General features: G+C 33.2%; 1 protein-coding gene across 1 annotated transcript; it reads left to right on the top strand.

Annotated features, from left to right (window-relative positions):
- Positions 1 to 7606: 7606 nt before the first annotated feature.
- LOC131280282 (olfactory receptor 8H1-like) lies at positions 7607 to 8548 on the top strand. Its single transcript, XM_058306385.1, has one exon. The coding sequence runs from the start codon at positions 7607 to 7609 to the stop codon at positions 8546 to 8548; it is 942 nt and encodes a 313-aa protein (XP_058162368.1).
- The last annotated feature ends 4201 nt before the right edge of the window (positions 8549 to 12749 follow it).

The following is a 12749-nucleotide window of genomic DNA, read 5'->3' as shown; positions in this document are numbered from 1 at the left end:
CTTTCCCTCTAATATCAGGAACAAGACAAGAATGCCCACTATCACCACTTCTATTTGACATTGTGTTAGAAGTACTTGCTTGAGCACTGAGGAAAGACCAAGATATAAAAGGGATCTAAATAGAAAAGGAGGAAGTCAAAATTTCACTATTTGCAGATGACATGATCCTATACATAGAAAGCCCTGAGAAGTCTACAACAAAGCTTCTAGAACTTATAAATGAGTTCAGTAAAGCTGCAGGGTATAAGATCAATGTACAAAAATCAGTGGCATTTCTGTACACTGATGATGAGCAATCTGGGGAAGAAATCAAGAAACAAATACCATTTACAGTAGTAAATTAAAAAATCAAATACTTAGGAATAAATATAACCAAAATATAAAATACTTATTTACAGAAAACTACACAACACTGTTTAAGGAAATCAAAGAAGACCTAAATAAATGGAAGAATATTCCTTGTTCATGGATAGGAAAACTAAATATTATTAAGGTGTTTATCCTACCAAAACTGAACTGCAGATTCAATGCAATCCCAATAAAAACCAATGCATCATTTTAGTGAACTAGAAAAACTGTGAAATTTATTTGGAAAGAATAGAGGCCCCAAATAGCCAAAGACATATTGAAAAAGAAAAATGAAAATGGAGAATCACACTACCAGAGCTCCAAACATACTACAAAGCTACAGTAGTGAAAATGGCATGGTACTGGCACATGGATAGACACAGTGAACAATGGAACTGAATTTAAAGTTCTAACATAGATCCTCATATACACAGTCATCTGATATTCAACAAGGCTAACAAACCCTCTCAACTGGGAAAGAATGACCTCTTCAACAAATGGTGTCTAGAGAATTGTATATCCATATGCAAAAGAAGGAATGAGGATTACCATTTCACACCTTATATAAAAATCAACTCAAGATGTCTCAAAGACCTAAATGTAAGAGCCAAGACCTTAAAGGCCTTGGAAAACAAAGAAGGGAAGCATCTAAAGGACCTTGTAATAGTAAATGACTTCATGAACCTCACACCCAAAGCATGAGCAGCAAAAGAACAAATAGGTAAATGGGACTTCCTCAAAATTAAAGCCTTTTGCACCTCAAAGGGGTTTATCATGAAAATGAAAAGAGAGTCTACACAATTGGAGAAAATATTTGGTAACCATATATCTGGTATAAGACTTTTTTCCTGCATATATAATGAAAACCTATGTCTTGAAAATAAAAGGACAAACAACCCCTTTAAAAAATGAAAAAAGGATTTGAACAGACACTTCTCCAAAGAAGAAATATGAATGGCTAAAAAGCACATGAACAAATGCTCAAAATCACTAGCTATTAGGGAAATGCAAATCAAACTACAATGAGATACCATCTTACTCCCATAAAACTGGAAGCTATCAAAAAACACAAGACTACAAGTGACAAAAAGGATGTGGAGGAATGCGAACACTCATCCACTGCTGGTGGGAATGTAGAAGGATCCAGCCATTCTGAAGGACAGTTTCTTGGTTTCTCAAAAAGTTAGCTTTGGATTTGTCATGCAACCCAGCAATTCCACTGCTGGGTATATACTCAGAAGATATGAAAATAAAGACACAAACCAATATATGCACACCAATATTCATAGCGGCATTATACACTATTGACAAAAGTTGGAATCAACCCAAGTGCCCACCAGTGGATGAATGAATAAATAAAATGTGGGATATAAATACAATGGAATACTACTCAGCTATAAGAAGAAATACAGTACAAACATATGTAATAACATGGATGACTCTTGAGGACCTTATGTTGAGTAAAGCAAGCCAAGCATTGAAGGACAAATACTACGTGACCTCTCTGATATGAAACAAGTAAATCAAGCTGCCTCAGAGAGCTAAAGACTGGAAGATAGGCTTAAAGGAATTTGGGGGAGAGAGGAAGGTTGCGAGATGACACCTACATGGGTGAAGTCTATGATAAGCTGGAGGTAAGTATTTGTACAGGGAAGGGATAAGTTGGGGACATAGGATGACCTTTGGGTGAGGCTATGCAGGCTTGAGTGGGGCTAGGGCTGGGAAGATGGGTCAGATGACCCAAGGAATTGGGGGGAGGGGAGGAGGAACCATCGACTATAGGAGAATGTCAGATATATGGTTGAAATTATACTGTTGAGAAAACTCTTCAGAAAATATAAGGAAGGATCATGTTTTTAAGTTGCTTCAGTGGGGGCCTTCTAGGGAGTATGTGAGTGCTTATATTGTCATAGTGTGTTACATCATTGGGTGGAGACATATACAAAGAATGTGAAGATGTACCTACATCCTGGGGAGGCCTGATGTTCCAAAATAGAGGGAATGGTGTGTCTCAAGAGAATAACTGGCTCTAAATTAGTTAAGGCATTCTAGTATGTTAACTCCTCAACATTGTTGCAGTATCTGTAAATCTGGTCCCTCAAGCAGTGAAGATTGATTATCAAGGTGTGCTCTGAGGGGAGGGGGAGAGAGGTATAGCTTGGATTGAAGCAGGGAAACTGGGGGTCTTTGGAAGTGCTCCACAAGATCATGCAATGATGGATATAGGACATGTTAAATTACATCTAAAGTGTATAAAAGTCTATAAACTAAAATGTAAAGCATAATGTAAAACATAAGGAAACTAAAAATTTAAAAATTTGTACAGTCTAAAAAAAAACAATAATGCAAACCAAAATGGAACCATGTTTGATAGCTATGTTTCAAGATCTGTACATCAGCTGCAGCAAATATAACATGAACATGTAAAAAGATCATTGCTGGGGAAAGGGGAAAAAGGTTTGCTGTTGGATATCTGGGAGTCCCCTATATTGTGTATGTGAATTACTCTGATCTAAAACTTTTTTGAAGACAAAATTAAAAATTAGAAAAAAGAAAAAGGATGTAGACACTGAGGAAGAAATGGAAGTGCCTTGCCACTGTACATACAGGGCAACACCTATTACAGTGATGAAAGGCAAAATGTTAGAAACAAAGCTGTATAATGTTTTTCATTTTATTAATACACCAATTTATTTTTACTTTATTTTACTTTATTTTATTTATATTTACTTTATTTTATTAATACACTAATTTATTATTACTAAATTATTATGTATTCTATTTTTAAACTTTAAACCCATTAGTATATTTCAATTTCCTATTAATTGAATTTGGTAATATATTAGAATTCATTGTTGAAGAAGTTTTGGATCACAGAGAGGTTCAACTATGTCAAGGGAGGAATTCAGGTGTGTGGTGTTATTGATAGGGGCACATGGGTGGGGGAAAGTTCTCCAGGGAATGTATATATGGGACTTAAATATGTTATGGTATGTTGGGTATTTTTATAATAGTTACAGTTATTAATGTCAACTGATGGAGTGCTGAGTTTCCACCCAGGGGAACTCTGTCACATTCCCCAAGAGAACAACAATAACCCCTGAAGTGCAACGGCAAAGATCAAGAAGGAAGGATGGTCCAATAATGAGCCCTTGATACTGATGACTATGCTTAGGAGCCTGTGTGCCTGAAACATGAACTATGCCTAGAGCTGTAGGGTGCCTAAGAGTTACCTATTGAGAGCCTACATGTTGTTCAAATGTGGTCACTCTCTAAGTCAAACTCAGTATGTAAATGCATTACTTTCCCCCCAGTGTGGGACTGAACTCCTGGGGATGAGCCTCCCTGGCACTGAAAGATTACTACCAATCACTAACTGGAGAAGCAACTAGAAAGAGACCTCAAATAAAAGGGTCATCTCAGACCAGTAGAATATCTCAGCCTATATGTTGGATTAAGTGTTAAAAACTGATTTTTGACCTTGAATAAAAGAGGGAAATGGCAAAGACAATGAGTTTATATGGCTAAGAGTCTTTCAAAAAGAGTCGGGAGGTCATCAGAGGAGTCACACTTACACACACCTCAGCGGGAAACCAGAAAAAGCCAAAGTAGATACAACCCTAGGTACTGGTTCTTCTGACGGCTATGGAGATCCACAGGGTTTACAGTCATGGCAGATGGATTTGGAGTTCTGTGACATGTCAGAGGGCCCTACTTTGGAATTTGTGCTCCTGAGTGTGATGGAGCTGGACTCAGATGTGACATTTCTACACATGCCCCTTCTATCACTTTTACTGAACCTGTGGTTGGTGCTAGGGATGGTCCATACTCAGGACACTTGAATCTCTGGACTGCCCATGTTCCATCTGGGCCCTGAGCCTCAGCAGAGTGGCAACTCCTACTCTCTGGTTCGTTGGTCTTACCCAGATGAGCTAACAGGTAGGTGAAGATGGTCAACCACCACACCAGGGAATCAAGAATGACTACAACTGTAAGCAAAGGAATTGTATCCATCATCCATGTGGAATAAAAGTCCCCTCTTGATCTAGAGGTGGAGAGGACATCACCATCCCAGGGCCCACAGAATGGAGGAATAAAATATGGACTAGAGTGGACTTACTGATATTCTACTATAAAACTATTGTGACAAGTAGTAGAAGAAATTTTAGCATCGAGGTGGAGAATGTGGCCACAGTAGGTGCTGAGGGCAGGGAGAGGGAAGAAGAGATGTGATGTGGTGGCATTTTTGAGATTTTGAGTTGTCCTAAATGATATTACAGGGTCAGCTGGACTTTATATATCCTGCCATAACTCACTGAATGTACTGGGGAAGAGAACAAACTACAGGGTAAACTATTATCTATGTAGTGCAGCAGTGCCCCAAAATGTGTTCACCAAGTGTGATGAGTATGTCCCAATGATAGGGCAGGTTGTTGGTATGGAAGGAGTGGGGTGGCGGGGGTGGGGGATATATGGGAACCTCTTATATTTTTTAATGTAACATTTTTCATGTGATGTATATATCTTCAAAAAATACAATTTACAAAAATGATGTGGTGGGGGATGGGGAGTGTGTTATATGGGAAAATAAATGAATAAATGGAAAAAAAAGAAAATTTCCATTTGTGATTTTCTAGAGTGAGCAGGACTTATTGAGTTAACATCTTAAAACCTAATTCAACTATTGAGAAAAATATTGATGCCTGCTTTTTAATCTGCAAATAAACATTCCTCCTTCTCATTGGATTTCTCTTAAATTGAATAATTGTGCAACTAAAAATGCATAAATATGTGATATACTATTTGGAAATTCCTTTGACCCTTACTATCATCTTGTCTCCTAAAATTCTGCCATTATAAGGTTTTCTTATACAAGGTGCTCCTTATTCTACATGAAAGTTGATTTCATTATCAGTAATTATTGAAGGATTTTAAAAATATGCATTAAATCTAATTGTATATAGGGGAAGGAAGCTTCGGCCATTAATAAAATTATAAAATCTTTACTCAATTCTCCTATTAGTTTAATATAATGAAAGCCAATATTGGTGGTAGGGTGAGGTATGAAAGCACTGTGTGATGTTACATTCATCCATTTTGCAAGTTCACAAGCATTATTAAACACTTATTGTTTATGTACAAGTGATATAGTGCAATAAATGAATAAAAAAGAAAAGAAAAATACAAGTGCAAGAATGAAAAAAAATTTTTCAGCCAATACATTAAAATAATAAGTTGCACAAACATTGTTGTGGCTGAAAAAAACAAAACAAAAACAAACCAATAAATCTGCTGTGTTTGAAGAACTGATTGATACTCCCTAACCAGACTGGAGAAACATGTTTTCCTTGTGAAGCATCAAAACTGCCCATTCATTAACTGGTGCACACTCCAATAAAAAAGCTAGTTATGTTCCACCAGTCAATGCAAAATTCTTGAAATTGTGGATTTTTCAAGTGTGTTTTTGAATTGGTCAAGGTACATAATATGTAATAAATAATATTTACCAAAATGACTGAAACATCAGCTGTTTATATATATAAAATTATATAAATATATAATCATAAATACAAAGAAGCTTTATATACAAAAAAAGTAAATTATTTGGAAGAAAATACATGTAAAGTGTAGCATTTATGAGTATTTACATTTCTTCCTTTGAATTTTGTTATTTATTAATTTTTTATAATGAGCAATGTTCAATTCTATGATAGTGTTCCACTTTTAACTATTAAATTATTTCAATGTGAAAAATATGCTATTACATCCCTGGTGGTCAATGATCTGGCCCTATAGCCACAGATTAATTAAGCATTTTCTAGAAATAGCCACTCTTTTACACAGTCATAAATTAGAAAATCACAAAGGAATACCAAAAATAGTGCTCAACATTATGTGACTTCTAGGGGGGAGGAATAGATCTGTTACAAACTTGACACAGATGCATTGGTCCTTGAATTTATATCCTTGGCATCATGTCAAGCAATCTTCCTTGGAGATTAGTCCCAGAGATGACCAAATATTGCATTATCCACAATCTTCAGTATAAGAGGTGCCTTGATATTATCAGGGTGAAAAACAAGGGATACTATGCTCTGGTCATGTTCACAACTGCTCCCTGGTATATATGCACTACATAATTTCTCGTGAAATTTCTGTTTGACCAGAACCTGAACAAAAATTTTCTTTGATTTTTTTTAACCTTAAAAATAAAAATTCCAGAACTAAAACTTAAACATAATTCAACTCATAGGAAAAAATTATTATATCACAGAAATATCAGTCTTCATAAATGGTTTTCATATTTTCATTGTGATAAAAACTAGAGGTTGACAAATTTCTGGACAAAAAACATTGAAGAAGAGTTTCAAAAAACTTTGATTCATGGTAAGTATTAATGTTAAAGTTAGAGCATTTCAGTTATATAAAAAAGATGGGGATATTATAATTTGGATATACATAGAAACATAGAACATGTAGACGTTACCTAAGTAATGCTAGGATTTATAGAAGCAGAAATATAGAAGTGATATAATCAGAGTCACCAATAAATGTACATATTTTGAAAATATAAGTTTTGGAAGAAATTTCATTAAATAATCTGTTAAAAATATATCTGAAAATTCATAGTAACATGTGTTTTCTAATATTAATACAAATATGGATATAATATCTGATCTTTCATTCTTAATAGGTCATATTGGGTAGAAAAGAACAATAAATGATGCCTTAAAACTATCTTTGTTTATTAGCTGACTAGCATTTTTTTTATTTGCTGAAATTAAATATGTTATAAGCTTGATCTCTGTGCACAATCAATCTTGGTTGAACCACTGGGTCAACAAGAGTTAATGGCTGTGACTTGCAGTAAATATCTTTTTGTGCTCTTTCTGTCATCTAAAAGTGTGTACAAGAATAATACCTATGGTATAATATTCATCTCGATAAATGTGCTAATGATGAGATATATTTGTAACATTGTCATGTTCATTCTAATTATCCAGTATATATGTGCATATATATAAATTTAATTATTACATAATTTAAAAATCTTTACTTTTACCTAATTTATTATTGAAAGACAAAATAAGATTTTTTTAAGACATATATTGCAACTACTTTTTATCATGAATTTCTAAAGTCATTGAGTTGATTTTTAAAAATGAGAGATCCTTCCTATAAGAAAAATAGTTTTGAAGTCACTCATCCCAAGTATCATCTTTGATTTCTCAAAAGTTTACAGCAATCAATTGCTAATATGGAAAGAAGAAACGACACAAATGTGCCTAACTTCATCCTTATTGGCTTGACAGACTCTGAAGTGATCCAGCGGTTCCTTTTTATGTTATTTCTCCTAATATACCTCATTACCATTCTTGGAAATGCAGGGATGATACTGTTAATTCACCTGGATCACCAGCTTCACACCCCCATGTACTTTTTCCTTAGTCACCTGTCATTCCTTGACCTCAGTTACTCAACGGTCATCACACCTAAAACCTTAGAGAACTTGCTGACTTCCAACAAGAATATTTCATTCAAAGGTTGCTTCACACAGATGTTTTTTTTATTCATTTTTTCTGCTACTGAATTTTTCCTTCTTTCTTCAATGGCTTATGACCGCTATGTAGCTATCTGCAACCCTCTTCACTACCCAGTTGTTATGTCCAGGAGACTCTGCTGTGCCCTCATCACTTTATCCTACATGATTAGTTTCACTGAATCATTAATTAACCTTCTTTTCATGAACAGTCTCAATTTCTGTAACTCCAACATAATCTATCACTTTTTCTGTGACTTAACTCCAATTTTAGCCCTGTCCTGCACTGACACTCATGACACTGAAATCATGATAATGATTTGTGGTAGTTTAGACGTAATGGTGAGTCTTAGCACTATCTCTCTTTCCTACATATCTATTTTGTCTACTATCCTGAAAATTAATTCCTCTTCAGGAAAGCGCAAAGCTTTCTCTACTTGTGCATCCCACCTCCTAGGAGTCACCATCTATTATGGCACTACGAGTTTTACTTATTTAAAACCAAAGACGTCCTACTCCTTGGGAAAGGATCAAGTGGCCTCTGTCTTTTATACTATGGTGATCCCCATGCTGAATCCACTCATTTATAGTCTTAGGAACAAAGAGGTGAAAAACGCTATCATTAGAGTCATGCAGAAAAGAGAGGTTTCCAAGAAATAACAGTGACAGTAATTCTGAATATTTAAGTGCATCTTTTCTTTCTTGTCTATTTGGATATTTACTTGATTTTTTCTAAATATATTAGCATCCTTTAATTAGTTTTCATTTACATTAAACCTTCCTCTATTAGACCATGAATTCTCTAGAACATGCCCAAGAATATATTTTCAGAAGTCTATATAGTAATTGGAAGCCATGAAATATGTGTTAATCCTGTGGCTTAAATATATATAGTTTTGTGGGCTACAAATTTGAAATAGAAAAATAGTGTTGTTAATCTTCAAATTATATTATAAATATTCTCATGCTTATTTCAATTTCAGAGAATTTTGTTTTGAAGAGCTTTTTCAGAAATTTATTTAATTTATTCTGTAAGAGAGAAATTTAGCACAGTCTTAAATAATTTCTTGGGGGGGTGTAGAAAATCCTGGATTTAGATTCCAGAACCATCAGCTCCTTTACTGTATATTCCTTAGTATGGCATGGAGAGTTGAAATTTAGTTTCCTCAACTAAAGCAGACTAGTAATTCAACATCCATCGAGTTATTCTGAAGACAAAATCATATGGAAAGTGGAAAATATTTAATGTAATAGTAATAGACTTGACCATGACCATCAGAATGCTTACCTTCCTCAAATGTTTTGAATATGCTGTAACTTTTGTTACAATAATTTTTGCTGGTGCATTAAAAATACTTTTGGTTAATTTCATTCATAAAGAAACAAAATGCTAAGAGAAAGAACACTTCAATTTTTGATCTTAGATCAAAGTAAAATATAGTGATAGAATTATGTTATCAAAAAAATATATGGGAACATTGAAGAAAATCTGGAAAATATTCTGTATCATTAAATGAAATAGGTTTATCTTAGTCATTTTTGAGAGCTTTGTTCATGGTGTTCTAGACTAATTTATCTAATAAAAGTATCAAAACATTTCCATTATTCTAAATAAAATCCCATACATTTTAAGTGTTAACTAATATTTCCTTTTAAATGTATTTCTACATAATGTGGAATTTCACTTTTAATTTTACTACTATTCAATATATATTTAAGAAAGTATGTTTTCTTCATGTTCCTATATTTATTATTTTTATTTAAACTTAAGCAATTGTTGTTAGATTTTTTTGACTTCAAATGATTTGTATTCTTTTATATTTGTTTTAATTGTAGTTATATTTATTCATTGTCATAAATAATTTTTGAAATATTAAAGTTCAAACTGTTAAACAATTGAATTTTTAATGAATTCTCAAATTCATCACAATTCATTGATCTATTTAAAAAATTAAGATCTCTTTTATTATCCTCTATATCCTGAATGCTATAAAATGTTTAACTTATGTGTAATACCACTATAAATTACTGTATTAATATTTATTTTTTCTATACTCTGTGATGTCTCGAATCTATGTTTATTTGATTTTCTCTTTGTTCTTTTTTTACAATTATCTGTCTTTGCTAAACACGTATTTGTTAATACTATACTTTTTAAATTATTTTCTCTTCTTATATATGCATTGTGTCTTCCTACATTGAAAGGCCTTTGATATTTTAGGGTCTTTATCATGAGCTGTGGTGGCCTTTCTTTCATTTATACACACTTCTATAATCTAGACAAAGTATGCTTTTGGTTTTTGTTGGCAATGATGGTCAACAGTTTCCCTAACATTACAGACATTAATATTTCAGGAATTGCTTATGCCTTATCAAATTCAGACTCTCCTGTTCTCTTATAATACATTCTGGAAATCTTTTATGATGTTATTTAATAATTGTAATATAAACTTTAGGCACTGTAAAAACACTATTTACATTGTTCCTCTAATTTCTCTGTTTGTTTCAGTGCATACCATATTTTATGTAAGACATGGCCTGAAGTATATATAAGACAAAATCCTTTTGTTCATTATGGTAGGTCAAAATTCAATGTATTGTAAATCTTGAGCTATTTGAAAAATGATAAATAAGACTGATATGAGAATGACAAAATATGAAAAATAGATTTGTATGTATTTGATTGGTGCTATATAATAATTGTAATAAATGGATTTTATTAACAGAGTACCTACTTAGTGCCAGACAATATTCAAAGGTCTTTAGGCAAATATATAGCATAAATTATCTTCAAAGGATAACTCTTAGGCAGACTCTTACAATATGTAAAATTTGATCTCAGATAATGAGAAGCCATCTCCTAATTTTCAGGCAGACTTAAGTGTCATCCTGGAATTTTCTCTATATTACACAACTAAAATCTACCCCATTATCACATTTTATTGATTCTCTATGCAGAATATATTTGGACTGTGACTAATGCTCCACTTCTTCTCTCTATCACCCTACCCAAAAGAAATATCATCTCAGTCCTTATATTATTTCCACGCCTTCCTAGATTGTCTTCCCCATGTGCCTTATCTCCTTTAAGCCTCATATCAACATTGGGGACAGTGATACTGTTAAAACATAGGTTGTATCATGTCACTTCTCTTCAAAACCCTATAATACTTGATGCAAAATTTAGAGTAAATATCAAAATTTTTCCAAGAGCCTAATTTCCAACATGATCTTGCCCCATTCCTTATTTTTATGAAATCATCATATTTAGCATTCTACCCATCACATTCATTTTGGAGCAGCCACATTGACCTACTCACCCTATTTTATAATCATCAGAACTATTAAAATTAATTCTAATACTGCCTAGAATATTTTGAATTTTTCTTAGTCCCGAAATTCCCTTTACCCAGATAACTGGCTGGGTTTTTTCTCATTCTCTTCCTCATGAGACAATCTCTTACCACCCTGCTTAAAATCACACATGCCTACCAGCCTCATCAATGCTGCATTTGTTTTCTATAGCAGTTATCCTTATCAAACACTGTATATATTTTGAGAATGCTTTTTGTTTAATCTGTGTTCCCATGTTTGAAACCACAAAGAGTGCAAGATTTTTTGCCACTAATTCATCCACAGCACCCTGAAGAGTGCCCCAATAAATTTATTTGAATGACTGAGTTTTACAGATGTTGAAGCTAGGACACAAAATTGTTTTATTGCATGTTTATCATCATACAACATGTTAAGGTGAAGCTCAAATTCGAATTCAGTCAGACTGACTTTAGAGCTCACATTCTTAATCACTGATTTCTATATGACATCATCTCATTCTTCTATTATTGCCACTATCTTCTGGATTGTTTTCTGCTTCTGCCTTATCCTCATTGAGTCTCATCTCAACCTACCAAGAGAAATATTGTTAACCATCAGTTTTATCATGTCAACTCTCTTCACAAACATACAATTTAATATAATCTCAGATGTATACATGGCATTTTTTCTACATAATTATACTGCTCATCTGAATTGAAAACATGCAATATATAACTTTATTTTAGTAAAAGGTATTAAGAAATACATGGATTTTTTATGGGTATATTGCTGGTAGTCTTCATTAGAGATGCTAAAAAGACATTGTAATTTTGGAGATAGCTGCTAAATGTTCTCCAATTTACATTCATAGATCTGCTTTTGAAATAAAGAACTCTAAACGAAAGAGATTTATTGGGTGATGTGATTGGACTGGGGAGAGAACTTGTATTAATCAGGCAATGCTGTTTTGTGTAAGAAAGTATCTCAGAAACAGAGTGGTCTAGGAAAGGAAAAAGTAGAGTCCTTGTGTGTGACCATACAGACTTTAGCTACTTTGGCTTGGTGGATGGCTTTTTCCCTTGTGGTTCTCTTATGTGGTTGCTCTGCTATCTTGCAAAATGTTTTACACTTCTACAGGGTTATAAACGTTTCACATAGCCATCTGTCCACATTTCAGTCTTAAGGAAAGGTGAAATTTTTACATTTTAAAAGCAATTTTGGATTTTTTAGAAACCAATTCAGATTTTTTGTTATTTGTAAGGTTTTTAGGGAAAATTCAATTTCTTTAATATAAATAAGACTAAAGAGATCATCCATTTCTGCAGATGTTAAAATCATGTGAGTTTAACACATCCTCTATATTAACATATTTAAAGGATAAAAGATTTTTAGAGCATTTTCTTATATTCTTTTAATATTTTTGGATGCCTATGTTGGTTTGCCTTAATCCCTTGTTTTTAATTTTTTTCTCTATTTTTAGTTTTTACCCTAGACCTTATTTTAGGTTTATTTAATTTATCACAGTCTACCTAAAATAATATACCAC

Source organism: Dasypus novemcinctus, chromosome 10 (genome assembly GCF_030445035.2).
Source record: "Dasypus novemcinctus isolate mDasNov1 chromosome 10, mDasNov1.1.hap2, whole genome shotgun sequence".
In the NCBI taxonomy this organism is placed as follows: Eukaryota; Metazoa; Chordata; class Mammalia; order Cingulata; family Dasypodidae; genus Dasypus; species Dasypus novemcinctus.
The sequence above is the reverse complement of the archived record's forward strand: the minus strand, read 5'-3'. Positions and strand labels throughout refer to the sequence as shown.